This window comes from Prunus persica, chromosome G6 (genome assembly GCF_000346465.2).
Source record: "Prunus persica cultivar Lovell chromosome G6, Prunus_persica_NCBIv2, whole genome shotgun sequence".
In the NCBI taxonomy this organism is placed as follows: domain Eukaryota; kingdom Viridiplantae; phylum Streptophyta; class Magnoliopsida; order Rosales; family Rosaceae; genus Prunus; species Prunus persica.
This window is the reverse complement of record NC_034014.1, coordinates 30,642,938-30,669,332: the sequence shown is the minus strand read 5'-3', so window position 1 is coordinate 30,669,332 and position 26,395 is coordinate 30,642,938. Positions and strand designations below refer to the sequence as shown.

The 26,395-nt window shown below is 36.7% G+C and overlaps 4 protein-coding genes and 1 long non-coding RNA gene across 6 annotated transcripts; 2 read left to right on the top strand and 3 right to left on the bottom strand.

Moving 5' to 3' along the window:
* Positions 1,482-7,734, bottom strand: LOC18772890 (splicing factor U2AF-associated protein 2). 2 transcript variants are annotated; one of them, XM_020567145.1, is made up of 14 exons: positions 7,524-7,734; positions 7,230-7,349; positions 6,774-6,914; positions 6,494-6,663; positions 5,044-5,259; positions 4,737-4,829; positions 4,629-4,667; positions 3,914-4,003; positions 3,723-3,825; positions 3,278-3,358; positions 2,717-2,793; positions 2,327-2,407; positions 2,000-2,091; positions 1,482-1,890 (listed from the first exon to the last, which is right to left on the bottom strand). In XM_020567145.1, the coding sequence occupies exons 1-14, from the start codon at positions 7,606-7,608 to the stop codon at positions 1,767-1,769; spliced, it is 1,512 nt and encodes a 503-aa protein (XP_020422734.1). In that variant the 5' UTR covers positions 7,609-7,734; the 3' UTR covers positions 1,482-1,766. The 2 variants fall into 2 exon arrangements, with proteins under 2 accessions (XP_020422734.1, XP_007207455.2); XM_007207393.2 differs by having other exon boundaries at positions 1,494-1,890; positions 6,774-6,990; positions 7,524-7,731.
* LOC18772427 lies at positions 8,753-9,751 on the top strand. The gene has a single exon (XM_007205891.2). It carries the CDS (start codon positions 8,946-8,948, stop codon positions 9,522-9,524), a length of 579 nt encoding a protein of 192 aa, XP_007205953.1. The 5' UTR covers positions 8,753-8,945; the 3' UTR covers positions 9,525-9,751.
* LOC18772305 (stearoyl-[acyl-carrier-protein] 9-desaturase, chloroplastic) lies at positions 9,813-13,820 on the bottom strand. Its single transcript, XM_007205389.2, has 3 exons — positions 13,502-13,820; positions 10,921-11,425; positions 9,813-10,475 (listed from the first exon to the last, which is right to left on the bottom strand). The coding sequence occupies exons 1-3, from the start codon at positions 13,615-13,617 to the stop codon at positions 9,915-9,917; spliced, it is 1,182 nt and encodes a 393-aa protein (XP_007205451.2). The 5' UTR covers positions 13,618-13,820; the 3' UTR covers positions 9,813-9,914.
* LOC109949811 lies at positions 18,486-19,538 on the top strand. Its single transcript, XR_002272107.1, has 2 exons — positions 18,486-18,673; positions 19,161-19,538. It is a non-coding gene; the product is annotated as an uncharacterized LOC109949811 (long non-coding RNA).
* LOC18774128 (stearoyl-[acyl-carrier-protein] 9-desaturase, chloroplastic) lies at positions 21,283-25,627 on the bottom strand. The gene is made up of 3 exons (XM_007205254.2): positions 25,168-25,627; positions 22,888-23,392; positions 21,283-22,308 (listed from the first exon to the last, which is right to left on the bottom strand). The coding sequence occupies exons 1-3, from the start codon at positions 25,281-25,283 to the stop codon at positions 21,748-21,750; spliced, it is 1,182 nt and encodes a 393-aa protein (XP_007205316.1). The 5' UTR covers positions 25,284-25,627; the 3' UTR covers positions 21,283-21,747.

The window sequence follows — 26,395 nt, the reverse complement described above, 5'->3', positions numbered from 1 at the left end:
TTGTTTATAGATAGAGGATACTATACCAGTAACTAATCACTCCATCATAGCCTAACTCAATCATTGACATTCTATCCTTGTCCCAATAATCAAACCAAGCTACATTGCCACGAGCATAACAGTTACCACAGATTTGACCACTATGGTACATTCGAATAGAAAACAATTCAGGATCACCTACATATTAGATGTCCCAAACATGGGTTATTTTCAGTTAAAACATAACACACAACAGAAAACACAATATTCACACATTACACAAAAACCAAAACACAATTTTCAATTATTTTCAGTTTAGGACCATTATAGATAAGGCTAAGTTTTTATTAAACAACCCTTTCACACCCTTCCACCTAATACTTTTGCCTTATTAAAGGCAGACATTGCCAGCACATCCTTAACTTGAAGGACCACCTATATTTGAAATCTGCAGAAGGACCACCCATACTCAACAAAATCTTTCATACTTCTCCCACAATTCCACGCAGATTATAAAACACAGCATTCAAACCACAATGACCCATACGACCTCTAACCCATTCACCACAGATAACCCAAATCGCAAAAATTTAAAGCAACTTACCGGACGAAGGATGCGAAATACCTAGAGCCCTGAAATCCCAACTCATTTCTTCTCACTTCTTCGAAATCGTAGATCTGAGCTCTTAGTTATGGAGATTTCAAATTTAGGTTAAACTGAGGTTAAGGACGAAGACGTTTTGGGGATTTTTGTTCGATCTCCAACTTTGCAACACGTAACAATTTGGGCGCGATTTCCTTTTCTTTCTTTTTTTTTGGAATTGTCGAAACCCGAAACTACCCTTCAACTATAATGCGCAGAATGGTCAATCAGCTGGTGGGGTGGGTCCCACGGGGGGCACGTCAGCATTTAACGATTGACTATCTGGTCAACTTAACGGAAGGATGAAATTGAACGATGTTGAAAACGTAAGGGCGTAAATTGATAAAATTGATATCCTGAGGCCCAATTTGAGAATAACCCTAAACCAACAAAGTGTCTTTTATCGTTAACCCTAAAAAAACTACATTCATAAAACTCACCAAAGGCACAATGCCCACATAAAGGCACAAAGCCCGAACAATTAAATCCTACAAGTTTGGGACAAGTATTTGTGTGGAAGGGCTCTAGTCTAGACTTACACGTTTTTTTTTCCTTTAATTGAAAGGTGCAGTTTAGACAAACAACCGGCATTACAAGAGGCTTGTAATTCAATTGATTAAGAACATTTACCCCTACATCCTAGATTTGATTATCCCTCCCTCCAATATCACTTTGTATAAAGAAAAAAAAACCAAGAGACATTAATACCATTTAATTTGATGTTCCCATGCCGCACCCAAGGCTTTACCCACTTATAAAAGGAAAGTTTTAGGTCACGTTCTGAAGGCTGGCGACCTAGGGTTTCGGTGCATGAGGGAGGTAGATAGAATCCGAACAAAGAAAGCTAATGAAACAAGAATTTCAACGAAAATTGGCAACCAACAGGATATCCAGGTTACTAACAAAGTACTCAGACATAATATACATTACTTACGATTACAAAAATGCTTCTTTTTTCTAAGCACTATGGGAACATTTCAACCTACAAGATCCGACTAAAGGTTCTTCATATATGGCCTGCTCAAATTCTTAAAACCACGTAAAAGTCGCTACCAACAGTCATAATTAAAAAGATCATCGGCTGCTAGATTTTTTTACAAGGAACACTAATCAAGATGTATGAATAATATTATAGCATATAAACTCATTCAGCTTCAAGTTCAGTGCCAAACTGCTCTAGCCGTGCAGTATCGTCATCCAGATTACGGACCAAAGCATGGTTAATTAAACCATCATCCTCACTTGCATGTATCTGCCTACCGCCAAACCTAAATGGACAGAACAGTAATAATCAAATGTAGAACCGAAAAAAAAAAAAGGAAGACAATAAAACATTGGACTGCAATTTTAAATTACTAAACACAGCATATCAATTACCATCTTCCATTCATCAACTGTATGCACTTTTGAGCATCATTCCTATCCTTAAATCTGACCAAAACAACTCCCTGGGGATGATTCTCGCAAACCTACAAACAAACAAAACAGAAACCTGAGGAAATTAGGAAAGGAAAAGAAAAAAGAACATACATAGATATGCATGCACACACATATATCATGAAGAAATTCTGAATACAATTCTTCAAATCAAACATCCTTGCAAACTCCCCAGACAAAACTCCATAGCAATTGTGAGATTAAATCAAAAGGCTCAGAGACAGAGAGAGAGAGAGATGCCCAACATTTCCATAGAAGCTATCTTACCTTCACCGAGTCCACTGGACCAAGCTTCAGACATTCCTCCTCAACATCTGCCTTTAATTCCGAACATAAATTTTCATCTGCCTGTAAACAAACATTAAGAGAAAGGTACTCAGCAACCAGACAAGGATCAGTAAATGGCAAAACAGCCTTCTCCTTCTATAAGAAGCTCAGACAGGAACCATCAATTTCATTTGTGAAAATATAAGCACATAAAAATTTAAAATAACAAAAAGGTCCATAATAGCTCTACATGATGTAGTAAAAAGGCACATACTGAAAAGGTTGTGCATGCAAGCAGCACCAAAACATTGATCCATTAAGACTTGTTACGCAGAGAAAAGACAAGTTTTCCAATGATGTATAATTCGTTAATTAGTTATATGAACCTACCCTCATTTCAGCAGGAGTGAACATGTAACGAAGAATAACAGTAGTGGCAATTGACACCTTTGCATCATCACGGCCACCTGTTCCATACGGAGAAAATGTGATCTCACTATTCAGAACAGATAAGGTCATCCATAATAAAAATTGTAATAGAAAACACTGCATATGAACAAATATAGAAAATGTCCAGCCGCTTGTGATGAATATGGCACATGCATATGATCCACAGACATACAAGTCATAGATTCACACTATTCTTCACTGTAAAACTCCGAAATGCACAGAAACTACTTGTGAAGCGTAGGCATGCGCGTATGATTCACAAACATTTCCTTATGATTAAAAGGATGAACACAACTCAAGCAGAAGAAAAGGTAATTTGTAATCTAAAACGATTGATGTAGACAAATCTCTATATTGTAAACAACTAGCTGTAGAAGCTATACATACTACATATGGAAACAAGATTAGATAATTTGAACATGACTGCATATTATATAAGATATTGCATTCCTGAAATAAATATATTTGTTTCAAGAAGCCTCGTATAAGATAAGAACCTACCCCAGCCAAGCATCTTCTCTTCCACCTTCTTCAGTTTCTTTTTCCTCTTGTTGTCTGCTTGTTTGGCAACAAATTTATCCCCTGCATACATAACAACAGCTCATAAATTAAAAAGTACAGACGTTAACAGGCATCCTCAGTAGGCTAAGGGGCTTACGACCCCTCTTCCAGGCCCAAAGTTTAAAAAGAATATATTAGAATTCAAGGTTTTAAAAAATTGTAAATTACGTGGCCCCCTATTTGATAGAGAAAAAACATACATGTGTATGAACACTAACATGTCACCCATATCTACAATTAGTTTATCAGCAAATTTGATTTATTAATTTTGATGGGGCGACTGGCTTCTAATCTAAGGCATGCTATAATTTTTATAATACTGTGTAGATAAGGTTTCTAAAGTAGTTCCCTCATTTGTATGAAGTGTCTGGATCCCAACAGTTACCTTTCTGCTGAAACTTAGCTTGGGTGACCGACATAAGAATCTTGCCACCAGGACGTAGAGGTGTTCCATCCAAAATTTGGGTAGCCAAAACAACTGACGGTTCCTGTAGTACACACACACACACAATTAAGTATCGATATATGACATATTACAATCACTGAGACAGCAGAAGCAATTAAAAACATTCTTACCTTCAGATATGTAACAAGTGCATCTCCCTTTTTCTTTCCGGTCTCTTTGTCAACATACAGCTTCACACGTGGCTTTTTTGTTTCAGGATCCTGAGTGTTTATAAGATACGCAGTATGAGGAGATAATTATTATATCATAGTACAGAGTGTGGGAGACGTGCAACAAGGATTACAAAGTATAATGTTTCACAGAGTCTCATGATGGGAAAACAAGGTCATTTTGCAGTATACCATGGCAAACAGTACTCAGTTGTATTAGTTAAAGCCCCATTAATCAAACAATAACTCTAAGCAAGACTCTGAGAATTCGATAAATTTATGGAAACAAAAGGAGTATTAGCTTCTTCAGTTCAGTCTCTGATAAGTACTATGCATCTTCAAAGTTTTCATTATATAAAAAGCTCCTCAATCATGAGCTCACTTCTAAGCATCATTGAACCATCTTCGAAAATGGTAGTACTCAACAAATTAACAAAATGAAATGTATCCACGCACAAAAAAGGAAGCTTAGTAGAACTGCATGATGAGATAAGTTATTTGTTCTCACCATTCTAGAAAAAGTCAAATGTTTATTTTATTATCCCTCATCTTGGGAAGAAAAAATTGATAATAATTAATGTAACCTATATTGTCAATGTATAGCACAGAATAACCATACTCAAATATTGGGAAATCATGGCATGCAAAGTGTCTATAACATGTAACAAATTCCTACCTCCTTTATAATTCCACACTTGGTAAACACCTCCACCACCTGCCAAATATCCCTAAATTAGTATTGTGCCACAAAAATAGTGAGGATGAAATAATGACAGTAACTTACTTCGTCAACCGTTACATCATCCGGCAATCCAGTCACATAAACATGTGTATTAACCTTTAACTCAAACCAACTATCAGGAGGTTTATTAGCTTCCTGCAAAATATAACGAAACAAGACAGAAGGGGAGTAAACCAGTACTGCTTCATAAATTCTATACACAGAAATTTCAAGCCCAGACTAGCATAACTAATCTATTAATAGGATCCAATCAGAGTCCATCAGAACAATAGCCTTTGATATAATAGACTTTAATCAATAAATGGTACACCATCAACAAAAGCAGAAGAACAAAATAAAAGGAGCAAACCTTCTTGTTAGCTTCCTTATCTGACAATTTTCTCTTAGAACTTTGATCTCCTTCTTCTACCTCACTGCTACCATTAGCATCTTCCCCTTTAGTGGGACCAAAAGCGTTTCCAGGTGCATTAACCTCTTCCCCTACAGAGACCTCAGAAAAATTGACAGCTGGAAAAACTTCCTCTTCTTGCAAGAAAGTCATCTCTTCTACCCCAAACGTGCTATCCTATTAAGCATTAAATCAGTCAAAAATACATTCAACAAAAACAAGTGAGACAACTTATGATGGCTGAGGGCCAAAACATGAGCAATTCGATTTACCTGTGAGGTTAACATATTTATGGTGTTCCTTTACTAAGTTAATGAACAAAATATTCTCCATCAAATGTTATGTAAATATCCAAACTTACAAAAAGATAGGACTTCAACCACATTGCAAATAATAGCAAAGAAAAGAGTTAAAACAAAAGCATGTCACTTTTAGATGCAAAATGTGGATATCCTTATTACTCTTGCTCGTGTTAATTTCAATTCAGCCTATTTTCACTATCTCACCACCTATCTTCCTCCAGGAAGATAAAGTGGAGCACCAACTTTGGCAAGAAAAACTGAATGGTAGTCAAAGCCTACTAATTATCAATGTAACTGACTTGAGACTCAGGAAAAAAAAACCCATAGATATACTGTTATTTTTATGAGTCACGAGCATCCTTATGGCCCTCCAAGTGAGCGATTTGTTTTCGGAGAAGAAATAAGCTGTGTTTCGTACAGCCTAAGAGTGCACAAACGTATTTTGAACAGGAAGAAAACAAAACCCAACGCCCATAAAATTTGGAAGGAGAGAGAACATTTTACCAGGATTTCGGGTACTTGTCTAACTTTGAGCCTAGAACTACAAATACCCATATGTTTTGGTGAATGTAACATGAAATCTACTGCACAATCCAAACATCTGATAGATATTATAAGAATGAAATCACCAAATTATGATATAAGAGATTCAGTCAAAAGAAGCTCGTATGAAAGTCAGAGTTTGCCTCTCTTTACTAGGAGTTATTCTGACCAAGGAACTGTGCCGACTCTCTGACCAGGGCACTGGGTCATATGCGTATCTGACACATCCATCTAATGGAAGAGCTCATGAGAGCAGGTGCAGTCATGATAATCCCCATCTGATTTAATGATTCATTCCCAATGTAACATGTAGATGGAAATGAATGTTTTAAAGTTGAGTTGAGATTCAAGATTCGATAAAGGAAATCATTTATATTCACAAGGGATTGTGAATCTGGAGGCATAATAAGAATTAAAAGTGACTTAAATAAAATTAACGTGTCTAAGTATATCAATTCCAGTTAACCTTTAACAAAACCACTGAAAAAAATTAACTAAACCTCTAAAACTTGGCAGAAACCATGAACAAATGAAAGCAAAGGCACATTATATCTCCATGAACCAACCTGAGGAACCCAAGCCCTAAGACCACGATCCCACTTGTATTTAGTCCCATCGTCATCAGTGAATTCTTCCTCACCCTCTGGTGGCGTCAAAGGTCTGTCACTATCTGCTTCTGCTTCACCAAGCTGCTTCTGCCATTTCTCAAAGTCGTCGTCATCATCAGTAGGGGGCACTGGAGAAGAAGAGAAACAAAATTGTAAGACCTTGTATAATTCATGGGACTGGTAGTCACAATTCCCAAAAGGAAAAAAGAAAAAAGAAAAAGAGAGGCGTTCAATTGACCTGTGTTTGAAAACTGAGGTTCTTGGTCATGGCGAGATATTCCTGTGATCAAACCGGGAATTGAGGACAGTGACTGCCATGCGCTTCTTCCTTGGGCCCAGACAAGTGTAGTGTGGGTGAGGTACCCATTTAAGAAATGCTCTGTCCAGGCGAAGTAAATAAGCAAAGTAGAAGTGAAATCGAACATGATAGAGATGATGGAACAATAGTTCTGAAACTGAAAGAGTACTCTATCAGATTACCAGTAGAGCTGAAATTCAGAAGAACAAAACAATGCGCCAGTAAATTTAATTTTAGGAAGGAAGAGCAAAGAGCATGCATAAGATTAACTGAAATTTAATTTCTTTATTCAACATAACATAGTAATCAAATGAATTCCAAACAATAGATGGAACCAAATTGATATTCATTCATCCTATCTAAATTCTAATATAAAGGGAGGGCAAGCAAACTCACCACGCAACTCTGAAAATGCGTATGGACCAACATGTTGTTGATTTTCACCAAGAATGAACCATCCTACTTCACTCAACGTTTCAGGCTGCCCTTCCATCCCCAAACTTTTCTGTTCCGAGCCTGTAAGCAAGCAAGCAAGAATCAAATATCAAAAATCAAATTTCCAGACCCTTTTCTTTCTTGCATTTTACACACACACATATATACATACAGGTTACAACAAGGCTTTTGGTCGAATCATCATCAAATCAAATCAAATACATAATAATTTTGCCAAAATGTAATGGCACGCACCCGATTGCTGCTGCCGTTGCTCTTCTTTCTCTTTTTCTTCTTCTGGGTGAGGGTGATGATTCTCCGAGCCGTTCTGCAACGACATCGTTCTGCCTGCCTCTGCGATTCTGACTAACGGACCAAGCCGAGAGCGTGCGTGTGGTGGTAATTGTGTAATAATACCCTCTGTCCGCTCTGCTCTCTCTGATTGATTGGAAAACTCTGGGCTCGTTCTACACTTGACCACGATCGGAGGCAGGCAGCATGAGCTGACTTGGGTTCCATTCCCAGGCCATTGGTTGATTTGGGTTTGGGTCCAAACATTTCAACGCCAAACCCACCAAATTGAGGTCCAATCCAAACCCTTATATTGTAATTCGTAATTTGCACCCAAAACCAAATTCATTTTTATATATAACATTATTGCATCATCAAGAAAAATAAACTTGGATTATTTTGATTAGATTGAACAAAAAGAGAGTATCTATAAATTATAATGGATTAGTTTGATTAGCTTGTTAGATCGATGGCATGCAAATGCATTATCAATTATCATTATGCAAAGCAACAACTATCATCCCCTTGGCAAAATTCTATAGTGAGCATGTCATATATGGACTTCTCATGTGGATCTTCATATTAGTCAAATAATCGTTTTATTCAACTTAAGTAAAGTTACTATTTAGATGAATCATGTGGCTAATATGAAAGTCCACATCTATAGCCCATCTATTGTACCTTCACCATAGAACGACTCCATCACCTTGGAGGTTGTTGGTTGTTCTTGAGTGTGACTTTGGGCAGATCAGATTTGGAGTAGCGATTTGGGCTTTAATTTAGTGAATAGGCCCTGTTCAGTTTGTTCGTTTGGTTGGGGCATTGGCCTCAACTCAAATCAAATGTATGCCACCAACAAAATTCAAATTTTAAAAAACATCAAATGTATGCCACCAACCAAAAGAAAAGGAAATAAGAAAACGGAAAGCAAACGCTCCTCCTCCTCCTACTGGGACTGTGAGTGTGAGACTTGTCCTAATTAATTACTAAAAGCAAAATTAATTAACTAGCCGTTACAACAGCATGCTATGTATATGCTAATGTGGGGTTGGCGTTGGGACCCAACTCTAACGGTCATATTCTGACCCTCACATAACACACACTTGACAGCAAAAGGAAAAATGACCGTTAGGCCTCACTGCCCTTTTGAGTACTATACTCATTCATATTTATATATACACGTCTCTTCCCCCACAATCTGAATTACATTCCTCTCTCTCTCTCTCTCTCTCTCTCTCTCAATCAAAATCAGGTTCACACATACCTGCAAATTCCAAAAGCCACCATTTTAGTTTCTGATCAGAGCTTCCAAATCCCAGCAGAGTAGTTAAGGTAAATTTAGTAGTTGAAGCAGAGGAAAGTAAGGATCTCAAGTAGAGTATAAAAATGGGTGGTCTGTCGATGAATATTTCCAACGGCGCAGGAGGAGCAAGGTCCGGTTCCCAGTACCACACCCACAAGGTGTTCCTGTTGTGCAACTATATTTTGCTAGGCGCGGCCTCCAGCTGCATCTTCCTCACGCTGTCTCTGCGGCTGCTCCCCTCAGTGTGCGGCTTCTTCCTCATCCTCCTCCACATATTCACAATTGGGGGGGCAATATCTGGATGCGCGGCAGCCTCCGCGGGGACGACGTCGGGCAAGTGGTATGGAGCCCACATGGTGGCCACAGTGCTGACAGCAATATTTCAGGGGTCTGTGTCAGTGCTCATCTTCACGAGGACGGGTGACTTTCTTGGGGAGCTGAGGTCGTACGTGAGGGATGAGGACGGCGCTGTGATACTCAAATTGGCTGGAGGCCTCAGTGTCGTCATCTTTTGCTTGGAGTGGGTGGTCCTGACCCTCGCCTTTTTCCTCAAGTACTATGCCTCTGTCCAAGGCACTACTACTGCTTCTCCTGCTATGAGGAGTTCCAAGGTGCAACAAGAGGAGGACTTGAAGGACTGGCCATGGCCATTCCAAGTCTAACATTCATTCAGTCAATTATTATATCCATCTCCATCTGCTGCTTTCGTTTCATTCTATTCTATTGATTAAATCAAATTATATACACGTTGTTTGGTGTGTAATTTGTTGATTCGATTCTATTCAATTCAGTTGTTTGTTGTGAAGATCAGGAAAATTGTACTTTCTTCATCTGTTATATGTAAGTTTTGTTCTATTTTCTTTTCACCTTCAATTAATTTCTTTCTTTCTATTAACTCATCCACAATAATTCATTCGTAATTACGGAATTGGGAAAAAATTATTGACAAATTGCTTGAGAAAGAGAGTATCTTTAAGCACACCATTCCATTGAAAGGGCATACAGAAGAAACACATTCTAAAGGAAAAACGAAAACACTCTTCTAGTTATACTTAAACCTTTACTTCTCTACCAAAAAGCCAGCTGATTGGAACAGTGGATGATTGCTTGGCCTTTCCCTGAGCCCTCTCCTCCAACTTTCTAATTCTGGGCGGCAATCTACACACAAAATCCTGAGCTTTACGTCCCTCACCCGAAAGACCCGTCAACTTCTCTATGTTCCATCTTCCAACCAAAAACTCCAAAATATCAGCATAATCCCTAGCAGTATACACTTCAAGCCGCTGGGCAACAGCTGAGAAATGTTCAAAAAGATTATCATCTTGACCATCGTACATCAAGGGGGCTGGCATTGATATTTTTTTCTTCATCATGTCAGCTAAAGCCAAGACAGTGCCATCTGGATCAATCTCAAAGAGCTTTTCCACAATCTTTGTATAGGCAGTTTCATGGCGTTTTTCATCTGAGGCAATGGTACCACATATCTGAGCCAATTTCGGGTCCCCGTGCTCTTTGGCTTGCCTGGCTGTGTTCCCATGGCAGATGAATGTTGCCCTCTCTTGAAATGAAGTATATATGAACCCAAGGTAGGGATTGTTTTCTGTTTTAGGATCCTACAAAATACACAAAATTGAAAAGCAGGATATAATAAGACTGAATTAAAAACAAGATAATATCAGACAGTAGTTTGTACAATAGTTTGTCCAAGTTACTGTCATAATCATCACCACAAATTGAAGCATGCCATATTTTGACATGAAGGAATTCATAATTTGGTGGAACCACCAAAGACTAGACTGCAACAAAACAAATTTAAGAACATTTACTGTTGAAAAAATTTCACTCATTATTGTCTTTCCTATTGTGTTATACTTGTGAGTCGGACCAACTACGTAAGATAAAAAGGAAATTGCACCTTACTCCGGCACTTAGATTCCTCAAAGATTGATATAAATCCTTAAGCTTTCCTATTATACCAAATTCCTAAGCATTGACTCAAAAAAATATCATCATCAAGGAAATAATTAAAACCGAAAAACAAACAAACAAATATCTCACCATTCCTGATCCAATAAGATATTGAATTGTCTTTTCAATTTGTTTCATATCTACTCGTCCCGAGAGATAAAGATACTTGTTTAGAAGGTCACCATGCCTGTTCTCTTCGGCAGTCCAGGCCCTGGTCCATATTGCCCAGGAAGTAAGGCTTGCACCAGTCTCATCCCGAACTCCATCCAAGGTATTAAGCATTGTCTGATAAGTTGGTAGGGCTTCTTCAGTGATCATATCTCCAACCAACACAACAAAATAATCATCAGGAATTTCCTTTGCTCTTTCCCTCAACTCCTTAACTTGATCATAGAATCCATCTGATTCAGGCATTGGAAGAAAATCTTGTGGTTGCCAGCATTTCTCAACTGGCTTTAGGTGTACCAAGATGTTCTTATCAGCCCAATCTTCTAATGATTTGAAGATCTCAATCTGTTGAGGAGGCAGTGAATGTTTCACTTGAACATGTACCTCACGTGGAGGCAAAAAAGACTTCTTCAAATTTTCCATCTCTCTATAACAAGCAGAAAAAGATCTTAAAATGATATACTTCAAATGACAAATCTAACAACCATTAAGTAAGCTTTCTTATTCCCCAAATAACTAACTTATAAGGGTATTCTATTACGTACTTTGGATTACATCATAATTAGATAAACTTACCTAGGAAACCACATACATCAAATATATACAAATAATAGTATTCACGGTTTAGGGAGAGAGGGAGAGAGAAAAAAAAAAATTATTGGAGTACAAAAAACCCAAAGTCTGCTCATGAAGAAACAAAAGACAAAGCATAATCCACCATCGAATAAAGAACAGAGAAGTCAAAGATACAGGCAGCTACCAAATTCAAAACTAAAACTGAACAAAACAAACTTTAATTGTTGCTGACAGTGCCACAGCTATAATTGAAAACATGAGGACAGACAAATGTAGATTTCACAGATGTAAGAGCATCCACAATCATGATCTCCATTTTTTAGTTTAAATTTAGCTAAAAACATATAAAAGCTATTTTATGAGCTCTTAATAAAATTTAAACTCCAATCATGCTCTCTAGTTTAGGGAGTCATAAATGCTATAACTCTTTTTTAATTGGTCCATCTCTATTTAAAAATAATATAAAAAATAGTTAGTATTAATTAAAGGTTTAAAATACTCCTAAAAAAAAGCAGCATTAAATTATAAGGAGCCACTAGGAGTGCTTTCTCTCTCCTCAAATTTAGGAGCTCCTAGAGGTCTCCCTATTTTAGGAGGTGGATAGGGAGCATGGTTGAAGTTGTATTTTTCCAATTCCTCCCTAAAATTTGTCTAAGAAGGTGATTTAGGGAGCCATTGTGGATGCTCTAAACAACTGTCAATCAAAATGCTATTAAACATGTCCACAAATACGGCACTACCACATTTTACAAGAGGGAAAGTGGGGGCAACAAACTTGAACAATATCGCATTATTCAAGTGCATGTGATAATTGTCAAACACAAGTCCTAGACACAAAAATGAATAGAGAGAGATAGAGAGGTACACAGAAATCCATACAATCAGGAGACTACATTGTAGTAAACATTTGACAAACAAGAATAATGTATCGACTTAAACATTAAATAAACAAAAGAAGCTGAATTTAGTTGGAAAAGAATACCAAGTGTCCAACTAGATTCATGTTAGTCAAACAAGTGTAATCACTATGAAAGAATATGAGGAAAAGGGCTATATAATTACTCAAACACATAAACAAATAAAAACATGTTTGAAAATAAAAAACATCAAACTGCCAAAAAATGAAGACACAGGGAAAACAAGTTTTACAATAACCACGGGACCTAGTTCCAAAAGAAAGAATTAAACACAAAAAATTCAGACCTAACTCTCAACAGATGTGAGACATAGTTAAATAAGAAACGCATATCTTCATATTGAAAAGGACAAACAGAAAACCTAACTAGCAATTTTCTTTTCTCTTTTAGGACAACCCCAGCGAGATCAAAACAAAATTTATTTCAATATCAATTATAAAATAAAGGAATTTTTTAAAAGAAAAATACAAGGGAATAAGATTTAATCATCGACATAAGTAAGCTGTATATGCTTCACAAGCAAAAATTGACCACTAAGCGTAAAAATCAAACAAAAATAACTTACAACTAAAATTAAAAATAAAATAAAAAACCGTGGATTGCATCTACATAGAGCATCACGCAACATGCAAAGCTAAATGAAGAGAGAAGAAAACATAAGAGTAACATAATTCGAATAATCACCGACTTCAGTAACTACATGACATTTCTCGAATTGAAAACAAAATGAATGAGTGGCAAAGCCCAAACTTCAAAAAACACCGTGAAAAAAAAAAGAAAAAAAGAAAAAGAACTAGAAGAGTATAAAAATAAACGCACAATGTTTAAGAAATTAACCCCATATTCAACTGCATTGGCACAAAACCAAAAACCCCAGATCAACAGAATGGCTAAAAATTCATTCTTGACGATACCCATTTGCATTTTGTAAAGGGGCGTAATACAGTCATGCAAAAACGAAACAGAAGATACAAATGAATGGAAAAAAAAAAGAAAAAAAAAAAACTCACTTAGCGGAAGAGTGAAGAGTAGAGGCCATGAAGATTTTTGGTGAACTGAGATTGTGGGACTTAGAAAGGAGGTTGTGAGATGGGAAAGTCATCATGGAATTGAAACTCAGAGCCATTCTGGTGTCTTTTCTTCTTTCTCAGTTGTTGCCTTGTTTATTTATCTCTAGAATCCAAAGAGCTTTGCTAAATTGCTACTCAGTTGGTTGCTATTCAGTTTTTTTTCAGCTTTATATTCAACCTCTTGGTGGGAGAGAGGGAGAAAGCAACACGAAGAGAAGAGAAGAGAGAGACAGCCGCGCGCAACCAAACGATGAAATGTCTGGAGAGAGAAACGGGAAGGTTATTGGTAAAGTTGGCCTCCTTTCGATAAGGACCAGTCCTTTCCCACCTAATTACGTCACTGCCACTTTAGTTTCGTCGTTACATTTTGTGGGTGGGGTGGATCCGGGGAATTTTTAGTTGATGTGCAATTTTGAAATGTTAAAATTTTTTTGTGGATTAAACATCTAAGGCTTTTTATTTAGATTGACTTTAAATCCCTTTATGCATTCATATCATACATGAAAAATTGTTCTATATAAAAATATTGACTAAGTATGAAAAATGGTTTTTCAGAATAATCATTTTCTCAAGATAATTTTTGGCGGCTTTTATTCCTTTCACTTCAAATAAGAAAACTTGATTTTATGGGATTTTATTATGAAGTATATATTGACTTAATGAGCCATCATTTTTTGCCTAAATCGTATTTTGCACTAAAACCGATTTTTCATATTTTGATTTGGGGGGAATTTTATTTTTTAGTATTTTTATTTGAATCCAAATGGGGGGTACTTCTTTATTTACATTGTAAACTTAAGTAAATAGAGTAATATAAAAATAAATGAAAGTAAAAGGACAAAGACATAAGGTAATTTGTACACCACCACCAGCTGAGCAAAGGGGCAATTTAAAGCACCTACAATAGTTTTTCCAACAAGGGGAGGTGCATATGCACCTATTTGCGCCTTAACAGGTCCGCCAGTGGGTGGGGGAGGAGGGGGGCGGTTTTGAAAACATAGGCCCTTGACCTTACCAATTTATAGTTTTAGAGCATTTACGCCGTTCTCTCCCAGTCAGGCCCCCTAGGCCCTTGATCTTGTTTTCAGTGTCGAAATGTTGCCTAGGCAAGAGCTAGGCTTCACCAATTCGAGCAAGGCCCAAAGTAAACTCAATCTGTTCACTTGCCTGAAGGCTATGACGTCACCGCTGATGTCAAAATGGCATCTACGCACGAATTCAAATTTTTTTACCTTTAGCGCGTGATGTACACGTGGGGACCGCGCTAGTCAGGCACGCCAATGGTTAAAAAATTTTGATTTTTTTTCATTGGCGTCAACACCTGCTTTCCCCCAACGGATAAAAGCCACGTGGCACTACCTAAGGTGTCTGATCCATTGTTCCACTACCATCCAATGGCATAAAAATTGGAAAACAAAATCTAAAAAATTAGAAAACAAATTACCATTAAATTTTTTATAAAAAAAATTTATAAATACCTACCAATATTATTCACTTTCCACACCAAATCTTCATACAAATTCTTCTCTTTCCAATATTATTCACTTTTCACACCAAATTTTATACTACTAAATTTCATTTGTGTAAAAATACAAATAGCCTCTTCCATCGAAGTTGGAGGCTCATGAACAACCATTGAAGATGTTTTGTTGTATGAGTGTTGAGTCCAAGTTGGTCATCGTCCGACCACGAGTAATGAGACGAAGTCATCTCATATGTGGAGAAAATTCATAGAGAATTTTGTGAAAAATCACAATCCTTGTCTCATAAATCGAAAAACATGTGTTAAACCTTTCACCAATAAGTACCAAGATAAAATCATCAAATTTTATTTTAAAACATCTCAAAACTCAAATACTCTCCACCTAGGCGTACCCTCCTTTATATTCTGTGAATTCCAAGTACCATGTATGTTACATCCTCATAGAACTTAGGGGACACGTGGTCAACCCAAGAACGCATATCTTCGCAGAACTCAGGGGACACGTAGTCAGCCCGAGAACGCATATCCTCACATAACTCAAGAAGATATAATCAACCTGAGAGCGCAAATCCTCGCACCACATGATTCATGCGTCGCCGAGACTTGTGGAGCACTATCATAAATGACTAAACTGTTCCAAAGGCAACTGAAGGGGTACTCCTGTGGTGGGTTTGAAAACCATTTTTCGAAACCTATCTTAAAATTTCTTTTATTCCACAAATCCATTTTCACAAATCCATTTCCAAAGCTTTTCTCAACACTCCCAAAATAAGCTCTTAAATAGATAATCTAAAATCCCTTCTTAAAACGAGATCAATCTCAACAGTCCTTAATTGAATTTAACCATACATAATCTTTCAAAACTGTTTCCAACTACATTTAAATATGTACCACATACTATTGAGAGATCTAGTATCCATAATTCATCAATTTCAAGCCATCGAGCATATATTAAAATATAGACATTCAATTAAGCATTTAATTGATTCTTTATTCACGCCAAAACCCGGTTAACTAAGCCATTCCCAACTTCACACAATTAAACATAATATAATATACTTGAAAACTAAAAGTAATTGCAATAATTCATAAACATTTAATAAAACTCTTTAAGCATAATACCATTTTAAAACAAACCTCCAATTACAATTTCAACTACTAAATGGCCTCAATCGAGCCGACATAGGCTATCTAAGTCAACTGCACCTGTAGGGCCCACGACCTCAATTTGTTATATGATGATTCCTAGTTGTCCTTAACCATGACTTCGGCCCATTCTAGAAGTCTCGTCACGACCCAACGGTCAGTTTGACCCCGATCGAGAAATTTTACCATTTGGGATCGCGGGGCCCACAACCTCCGATTTCCAATCTAAACGTTCCTACAAGTCCAACAAGGTCTATTTAACACATCTCGAGAATTTGGTCTCGATCGAGGGGTAGGATCGCTCTCAATCACACGATCAGACGGTCACTGTTTTACGTAATTTTTGAATCATTAATTCGGAGTATCTGGGACTCCGATTCTCAATCCCTGAGTTCCGACACGATCCTAGCAGTACCTAGATCAACATAACGGGAAATGAAGCCAATCAAACTGTCCGAACATATCGAATCTGGATATCGCCTAATATGCGTAAATCTGTTCGATCATCAAACGAAAACCAAATTCGAATCCGAGCATACCGTCATGCTCAGGACGACATGAAGAACATTTTAGGACAAAATGGGCCTCCACACCATGGCGTGGGTGTCTTGAGAAAATTCTGGCTATCGGAAAATTCTCAAAACACACTGCAATACCTATGCCTACGTGTTCGTGACAACTAGGGGAGCAACTTTTGTTCTTAGACCACAGCCAAAAAGTAGCCGAAACTTGCCAAAAAAATCAAGCCAATGACGGGTCAAAACTTAGGTTCTAGATTGAGCTTCAAAACATCAAAATCGATTCTAACCAACCCAACCATCAATTAGATCACATTGAGAGGGTGAGAAAACATACTTGGATCAACAAAAATCGTGACCGAAATCGTCAGAAACAACGCCGAATTTTTTTGAAGAAAATCGGAGTTTTCTCGTGCTCCAGCCGGCGATACGTTGGTTTTCGATCGGAGAAATTGGGTTTCTCAGGTAGAGGAGAATGAGAGGAAGATTTTGCGAGTCGTTTTGTCGGAAACAGTGGCCGGACGAAGCTGGAATCAACTCCTGAAGTTCCGGCTATAGAGACAAAGGAGAGATGGTCTGGGGAGAGAGAGGAAGAGAGAGAAAAGCTGATCTGGTTATTTAAAAATCCGACTTTGAAATATTTGCGGCTGTGCGACTGCACTTTCGTTGACCGTAATTTCTTCGTTAAAACTCCGATTTGAGCCCACTACGTGTCTACGAACTCATATCAACGAGGTCTATGAAACGGTGCTATTCAATTCTCCAAAATTCTACCATATTAAAAAGTGACCAAAATGATCCTACACCAAGGGCAAAATTGTAATTTCACAATTAAATAGTTTAAATGAATTAAATAAATCGTTAAAATTAGGTCGGGGTGTCACAAAACATATTTGGAGACTAGGGCATTCGATGTACCATAACAATCTAATTCTCGGTTATAAGGATTCAAGTGACAAGCTTATTCATATTCAAAGATTGATTCTAGCTAAAGTATGATTAAGGTATGGTGTCTGGTCCTAGCCTTGTATTCCTAATTCCCTAATTATATCCTTATTGTCGAACCTAAATTAAGCATTAGAAATCCATTAAGCATAGAAGAATGTTTTCAACAACCAAGCATGTATCGAATCCTTGTTGTCGAATGTTCATACATACTCTTTCTATTCATAATTCAATTAGAATTAAGGTATATAATGTCTACTCTTAATTGCAACCAAGATACACAAATCTAAATGGTAGATAGGCATTCTGATTAGCATATAGGCAAGTAAGCATAATGAATAAGAACATGAATCATGAATCAAACTTGAAACTTGAGATTTATAAACCCGGAATATTTATGTTAGGTTACATTGAAACCCTAGTTATAGATTTTAGGGGTGGGCATTCAAACCGAAGAACTGAGCCGAACCAAGCCTGAAAAAATAGGAAGAAAAAAAAAAACCGTGTTGACCAAAAATCGAATCGGACTGGTTCAACCCGGTTCTGATTTCGTTTGTTGTTTTAAAAAATTGGACCAGTTATTTATTAAATATATAGTTTTTTAAAATTATTTAAATATGCTATATTATGATTGGTTGATGCACCAATTCTACATTCTTTGTATAAAAAGGGATGCACATAACCTCACCCCATTTATCCTTTGTTTCTAACCCTAACTCAGCTCTCTCCCCATCTCTCCTCCCCTTCATTATTTTCTTAGCTGCCCTTTCTCTATTATCTATCTATCTATCTATCTATCTCTCTCTCTCTCTCTCTCTCTCTCTCTCTCTCTCTCTCTCTCTCTCTCTCTCTCTCTCTCTCTCTCTCTCTCTCTCTCTCTCTCTCTCTCTCTCTCTCCAACAACGACGACGACAGCAAAGAAGGTGAAGGGGGTGATGATGGCGAGGGACATATCGACAACAATGACGATAAGGGTGAGCCCATACCTTCATCGATGACGACGACAGCAACGACGAGAGGGTGAGTTATTTCTTTTCCCTTATTTTTTGTGGTTTTTAGTAGATTCCAAAGATTTTTCTCAAATCTGTTTTTCTGAATTTCTATTAATCAATATTGGAATGTTGGTTGTCTATGACTTTCTCAACAAAAGAATAGAGAATATTTGTGGTTAATTTGCAGTCCGTAGTTATATGCTTTTGACAATTAATTTACATGTGAGTTTCTTTTTTCTTTTTTTTTTCTTTCTGGAATAAGGATTTCTATTCAATTTATTTTTCTAGAACAGTGGGTTGCTATTTCATGAGGAGATGGCAAAGTTGCAGTCCATGTCATGTATTCTTGGCCTTCTTCCCTGATGCTTCTATCACTTTCTTGTAAAATGGTTTTGAAGAGATATGGTCTATCTTTGGAGGGATTTTTCTGTGAATATCTCTTTCGCTTTTAAGTTCTTTATTCTTTCGCTTTTGTTAAATAACTAACAATTGATAAAGTTTTGAATGATTTGTAGGTTGGGAAAAGTTATTTATACCTGGAGTGGAAGCAAGAAGTTATTACATTTTCTCAATTTCTTGAGAGAATTAAGGCTAATGGCTCTTCCTTTATTGCCCCAACATATCTTGAGAGGATTTGCATCTCATATTCACCAAGTGCAACTTTTGAAATTATTCTTATAAACTGGTACTTTTAAACTTTTACTAATTTGTTCTTTTGTGTTTTTGGTAGAAACAGATCATTGGAGCTTCTGAGATGCGGCAACAAAGAAAATTGAGCTGTAATTTAAAATTTGGTCGTAATTTAGTTTGCTTCATTATAATTTTGGTTGTAATTTTAAATTTAATGTTGGATTATTTTATTATTTTTGCAAAAGAATGATTGCTTTATTCAATATGGCAACTGGGCCAATTGTGATTTTTAAGCCCTAAAAGTTTAAAATTTTGATTGGGCTTGAAGCTAGAAATATCCACATAAAAAGCAAAAACAAAATCAATTGGGCTTGAAGCTAGAAATGTAAAACAAAAAAACAAAAAAACAAACAAATCAATTAGGCTTCGAAGTCAGTCCAAACTGGGAAAACCGGAAACCGATTGGCTCGGGTTTGTTATTAAAATTTCATAAAAATTGGACCATACTGGACCAATGAACAGTACTGATTTCGATTCTAATTTTATATGAAAACCAGCCCAAACCAGACCGTGCCCAGCCCTAATAGATTTAGCTAGTCATAATGGGAAAGAAACTTAAACATAAATAAGAAAATATAATGAATGCAATAAGAGTAGAAAACCCTTTTTCTGAAGTTCTTGTGGTGAAGCTCTTGGAGAAGCATTGGCCACCACATCTAGAAAGAGGAAATTCGTAGGGAAATGGAAGAGAGGCTTGCTGGGACAATTTTGGTAATTTGGGGCTATTTAGAGCTTTGGGTTGATTGCTGAAGTGTTTGGGGTTGTTTGAATGTTTGAAGGTGATTTCTCAATGTGTTTGGGGAATGATGGGAGTGTGGAGGATGGAATGAAGGATGGATGAATTGTGGGAGTATGAATTCCAGGATATCTGCTTTTCTTTACTATGGAATGGATGTAGTATTTATAGTGAGAAATCTAAATTGAGTATGGCTTTCACCTACAACACCCACTTTACCAACATTACCTAACACACCAATGTAATTGAAAATCAATTTCTTTTCTTATTTGGTTGTTGCACTTCACCAACAAATGTCACCAGAAACCATAGCTCATGCATAGCTCATCATGACCAAGCAACAATCAGTTCATCCTTAGGTTAGCATGACCAACAACTTCATGGGCTCACGGATTGGGCTTCTCTTAAGCAATTGATGACTTTGAGCCGTCCATCTTGAAGTTCCGAATGTCATATTTCCAACCACATGTCATTTGGACCAATCCAAGGTCAAAGAAATTCATTAAGGCTTAAACGAATTGTTAACTCAGTATGCACGTTTTTGCACCATTTTGCATCTTTTTCTATCCAAGGCCACCAATTCTACTTTAAGCTCAATGAACTGAATGATAAACACAAAAGAAATTAAAAGCACAAGTTTAACTCAAAAACACAACAAAATCATAAGTTAGAAAGGATCAAAATGATATACAATTATAAACTGATCAAGTTATCACGCATATCATAACGTTATTAGCCGGAGATAGCAAAATAATGCTATCCTGGTTTCATAGAAGTCTTTCTCCTCTCTCTCTCTCTCTGCACATAATGGTTTGCTCTAGTAAGCGTGCAATATTCATAGGTGGGTTGTGGCAGCTATCACATCTTGGCGGTCTAAGCTCTTAGGCTGCGCCTCTATTTTGAATTTTGATTGACATTGAGAGAGATACCGATGATATTCCAATTAATCACATACATACGCTTATCTGGGACTCACTTTAAAAACTGACTCAATTGTGGTAATCTTGTTGTGATTAGAGCTGCTTATCTTCAACTTCTTTTTGCATACTTCTCTCTTGGGTTGGGTTTTGTTCCTAAAATTGATGATACGCAACGCACACATACATATATAGTGATAATTGGGTCAGAATTGGAATTCTCTTTTACGACTAGCCGAAGAAATAGATGAAGCTAGCAATCAAACAAGAACAATTATATGCTGGACTTCAAATTTATGCAGTAAGTGTCTAAATCACAAAGCTCAAATAATAGATAGCATGAGTTGGTTTTGCAAATAGAATAATAAAACAAGGGTCTGCTTTCCGGAAAAAAGCATTCTTCCTTGACAAAGAAATGTTTTGACTGATAATTCCTTCCATTACTTCAGATAAGCTCACCATTGGCAGCAGCAGGTACTCTTACAGAAACACATTTTAAAAGGAAAAAGGAAGATACTCTTTTTAGTTTCTAGGTTGAACATAAACACTTGTACGAACAACTATAGTTCACTCGACCCAAGACCAACACAAGAAAACAGAGTATCTACAAAAGTCTTCATCACACAGAACTTCCCAACCATCTCACACAGAGAAGGGGGCATCATAATGACAAGACCAAAATGTAGATTGGCAAATTCTATCTATAAATCTACGAGACAAGATAAGATGGGGGCCAATGCTAACCACGTGCAGCAGCACTTATACCTTTATTTCTCTACCAAAAATCCAGCTGAATGGAACAGTGGTTGCTTGCTTCGCCCTTCCCTGAGCCCTCTCCTCCAACCTTCTAATTCTTGGCGGCAGTCCACAGACGAAATCTTGTGCTCTACGTCCCTCGCCAGAAAGACCCGTCAACTTCTCTATGTTCCATCTTCCAACCAAAAACTCCAAAATATCAGCATAATCCCTAGCAGTATACACTTCAAGCCGCTGGGCAACAGCCGAGAAATGTTCAAAAAGATTATCATCTTGACCATCGTACATCAAGTGGGCTGGCATTGATATTTTTTTCTTCATCATGTCAGCTAAAGCCAAGACAGTGCCATCTGGATCAATCTCAAAGAGCTTTTCCACAATTTTTGTATAGGCAGTTTCATGGCGTTTTTCATCTGAGGCAATGGTACCACATATCTGAGCCAATTTCAGGTCCCCGTGCTCTTTGGCTTGCCTGGCTGTGTTCCCATGGGATACGAATGTTGCCCTCTCTTGAAATGAAGTATATATGAACCCAAGGTAGGGATTGTTTTCTGTTTTAGGGTCCTAAAAAGGAACGGATAATTGAAAACTAGAATCTAATCATAATCATAAAAATAAAAATATAAGGAGAGAAGAGGGTGCAGCTATGTTTCAAGTGTGTATGTCATATAGCAGTGAATCAGGCATAAACTAGACTAAAATTCCACTCTAATTGACATGCAGATGTTCTCTGGGTAACTAGAATTATGGAGATATGATCATAAAGAGAGACTTCCAGAAACAGATATGACATGGAAAATTTATGATCATGATGTACTTTTTAACATTATATAACTGGTTCTTGTCTTTCCTATACTTATGACCAGCTAAAAGGTCTTAAGCTTCTTCATCTGTAGTCAAGGGGAATGACGAAAAAGAAAAAGAATAAAAAAGGAAAAAGAGAAAAAAGAAGATAACAATTACATTGCACCCTAGTCCAGCAGTTAGCATCCTTTATGATTAGTATAATTTCAAAAGCTTTCCTACAATGCCAAAATTCCTAAGTGTGGACTCAGAAAAGTATCCCAAAAAATATTATTGTTCAGAAATAACCAAAATTGAAAGAAAGAAAAAAAGAAGAGAGAGAATAAAAAAAAAACTCACCATTCCTGATCCAATAAGATACTGAATTGTCTTCTCGATTTGTCTCATATCTACTCTTCCCGAGAGATAAAGATACTTGTGAAGAAGGTCACCATGCCTATTCTCTTCGGCAGTCCAGGCCCTGGTCCATACTGCCCAGGAAGTAAGGCTTGCACCAGTCTCATCCCGAACTCCATCTAAGGTATTAAGCATTGTCTGGTATGTTGGTAGGGCTTCTTCGGTGATCATATCTCCAACCAACACAACAAAATAATCATCAGGAATTTCCTTTGCTCTTTCCCTCAGCTCCTTAACTTGCTCATAGAATCCATCTGACTCAGGGAGTGGAAGAAAATCTTGTGGTTGCCAGCACTTCTCAACAGGCTTTAGGTGCACCAAGATGTTATTCTCAGCCCAACCTTCTAATGATGTGAAGATCTCAATCTGTTCAGGAGGCATTGAATGAGTCACTTGAACATGTGTCTCACGTGGAGGGCAATAAGACTTCTTCAGATTCTCGGTCTCTCTATAACAAGCAGAAAAAGAAGATATTAAAATGGTATACTTCAAATGATAAATCTAACAACCATTACAAAAGCTTTCTAATTCCCCAAATAACATACTTCAAGTTACATTGCAATTAGATAAATATTCCTAGGAAACCTTATATTTCACCTATATATAATTCTATATAGGTGAGGGAGAAAACGTACATATACAAGAAGCATTTGAATAGATAATGAAAATAAGAAACAAGCAAAAGAATACGAATACCAACTGGGAGAGAGAGAGAGAGAGAGAGAGAGAGCATTTTGCTTTTAAAAGTATGCTCATCTAATAAGACACAGGAGAAAACTTGAGAACATGACAAAGGTAGATTTCATGTATACCAATGCAAATGACAATCAAAATACTATTAAACATGTCGAAAAATATGACGCTTACACATTTGATAAATGAGAAACCAGGGAAAAATATACTTGAATAATATTGCATTATAATTTATATGAATAATAGACTATGATAATTAATTCAGGTGCATATGATAATTGTTTAGCAGAACTCTTGAACATAAAGACGGGGAGAGAAATAGAGTTTAAGAAATTCATACAATGAGCTGACTACCTACATTGCACCAATCCATGAAAATATATACGATTGAAAAAAAAAAAGAAAAGAAAAAAGTAAAAAGTATAGTGCAAAGACTCAAACATTAAACAAACGAAAGTAGCTGAACTTAATTGGAAAAAGATCCAACTAGAGTGACAATTGTCAATCATACAAGTTGAATATCCGGAGTGGATACAATAATTACTCAAACACAGAAATAAAAAAATAATTGAAGTATTGGAGAAAATATAAACATCAAACTGCCAGAAAATGAAGGCACAGGGGACAACAGGACATCAATCTTTGTATATGAAATCACATATTATTAAATAATATGTTAAATAAATGAAACTAGTCCACCTACAGAACCTAGTTCCAAAAGAAAGTATAAACCCAAGAAATCAGACCTACCTCTTAACAAATGTGAGAAATAGTTACACAGACAGCACAAGCACACCTTCAGAATTCAGATTGAAAAGAACAAAAAGAAAATCACCGTATCACCTTCAAAATCTTACCCGCTAGATCAACACAGATAAAATTCAATAGGAATAAAAGCATAAAATAATTCTCTTCAAGAAAAAGAAACTAAAATAGGATTAAAAAATAACATTTAATCATCATTGGAAGTTCTTTTGTATGTTTCCCCAGCAAGGATTGAACAGATATACTGCATGCAGTTAAAAGAAAAATCCAAAATAATAATAAACAAGAAGAAACTAGCTTACAACCTGATCCCATCAAAAGAAGTGCCCATGAATTATATCTACATAGAGCATCATGCAACTTGCAAAGCTAACTGAAGGGAGAGGACAGAATAAGAAAACATAATTTCAATTATGTTTCACCGATCTCAATAACCACATAACATTTCTCAAAATACAATCTGAATGAGATTTATTTAAAAAAACAAACCCCAAAATTCAAAAAACACCATCAGAAAAATAAGAAACAGAAGAGTTTTTCTTTATTTATTTTTTTCTAAAACAACGCATAGAGTTTAAGAAATTAACCCCATATTCAGCTGCATTAGCATAAAAGATTTTAATTTCAAAAAATACAGATCAACAGAATGGCTAAAAAATCACTCTTGAAGATACCCATTTGCATTTTTTGCGAAGGGACAGAGAACCCAACATCATCAGTCACGCAAAAATTATTTAAAAAACAAAAGTAAAGAAGGAAACTCACTTAGGGGAGGAGTGAAGAGTGGAGGCCATGAAGATTTTTGGAGATCTGAGATTGTGGGACTTAGAAGGGAGGTTGTGAGATGGGAAGGTCATCATGGAATTGAGACTCAGAGCCATTTCTGCTTGCTTGCTTTCTTTCTTTTTCTCTTTCTTGAATCCAAAAGAGCTTTGCAAAATTGCTTTGCTGTTGAGTTGGTTTCAGTTCAGCTTATATGACGTGTTTATTTCTTATAAAGTGGGTGTGGGAGAGAGAGGGAGAAGGCAACACGAAGAGATGAGAAAGGAACAACCGCAACCAAACGAGGAAATGCTTGGCGAGAGAGACGGAAACTTCATTATTAAAGTTGCCGCATTCCCATAAGGACCAGTCATTTCCAACCTAATTACGTTACTTGCCACTTTGATTTTTGGTCGGTTTGGTTTGGTTGCTCCTTTGATTATTTCATTTTTATTGTTTAGGCTTTTTGTTTTTCTTGCGACTTGCCGAAACGCAAGCCAAATCTAGTCTTACATTCTGTAGAGTGTAGATCTCAAATATCTAGGCATGGCATTTCAGATCCAAAAATTGTAAAAATTAACCGATAATTTATCATAATGGAACCGTAATTACGGAAAATCGAACCGCATTTGCGGTATGAAGAACCGAACCGCATTTGCGGTTGCGGTTACGGTATTTGATTTTTAAAACTTGCGGTTACCGCAAATCGCGACTATATATATATTTTTTTTGAAATTGCATTTTGTAGATAGCATTGGTGCTCAAACAACAAAACAGGGTCCTTCAAATCCACTCACCACCACCAACACTTGAGTTTGTAACTTTAATTTGTAACATTGGTGCATTGCATTTGCCTTTTAATTTGTAACTTTAATTAACTTTGAATTGGATATTTCCTTTGGGTTGTAACTTTAATTCATTTTGCATTGCATTTTCCTTTTGGTTTGTAACTTTAAAGATTTGGAATTGGAATGCTTGAGAAGTTGAGGTTGTGAATGCTTGAGAAGTTTAACTTTAATTGGAATGCTTGGAATTGTAACTTTAATTTTCTTTAGGTTGTGAATGCTTGAGAAGTTGAGGAGGTTGTGAATTTATATATGCTTGAGAAGTTAAGGTTGTGAATTTATATTTTTGGGTTAAAGTATGCTTGAACTCAAAAAGCTCCAAAAAAAAGCATCAAAATTAGGCCTAAAATGTGGAAGATTGAATTTTTATGACACAAAAAGAACTT

Excerpts from the sequence above, each read along its gene's own strand:
- LOC18772427 (XM_007205891.2), top strand. The coding sequence starts at position 8,946 with ATGGGTGGTCTGTCGATGAATATTTCCAACGGCGCAGGAGGAGCAAGG.
- LOC18772305 (XM_007205389.2), bottom strand. The coding sequence starts at position 13,617 with ATGGCTCTGAGTTTCAATTCCATGATGACTTTCCCATCTCACAACCTC. Across the intron at positions 11,426-13,501 it reads ACTCTTCACTCTTCCGCTAA|AGAGATGGAAAATTTGAAGA; the intron begins GTGAGTTTTTTT and ends TGCTTGTTATAG. Across the intron at positions 10,476-10,920 it reads ATCTTATTGGATCAGGAATG|GATCCTAAAACAGAAAACAA; the intron begins GTGAGATATTTG and ends TGTATTTTGTAG.
- LOC18772890 (XM_020567145.1), bottom strand. The coding sequence starts at position 7,608 with ATGTCGTTGCAGAACGGCTCGGAGAATCATCACCCTCACCCAGAAGAA. Across the intron at positions 6,915-7,229 it reads CGCATTTTCAGAGTTGCGTG|AGCATTTCTTAAATGGGTAC; the intron begins GTGAGTTTGCTT and ends TCGCCTGGACAG. Across the intron at positions 2,408-2,716 it reads TCACTCCTGCTGAAATGAGG|GCAGATGAAAATTTATGTTC; the intron begins GTAGGTTCATAT and ends GTTTGTTTACAG.
- LOC18774128 (XM_007205254.2), bottom strand. The coding sequence starts at position 25,283 with ATGGCTCTGAGTCTCAATTCCATGATGACCTTCCCATCTCACAACCTC. Across the intron at positions 23,393-25,167 it reads ACTCTTCACTCCTCCCCTAA|AGAGACCGAGAATCTGAAGA; the intron begins GTGAGTTTCCTT and ends TGCTTGTTATAG. Across the intron at positions 22,309-22,887 it reads ATCTTATTGGATCAGGAATG|GACCCTAAAACAGAAAACAA; the intron begins GTGAGTTTTTTT and ends GTTCCTTTTTAG.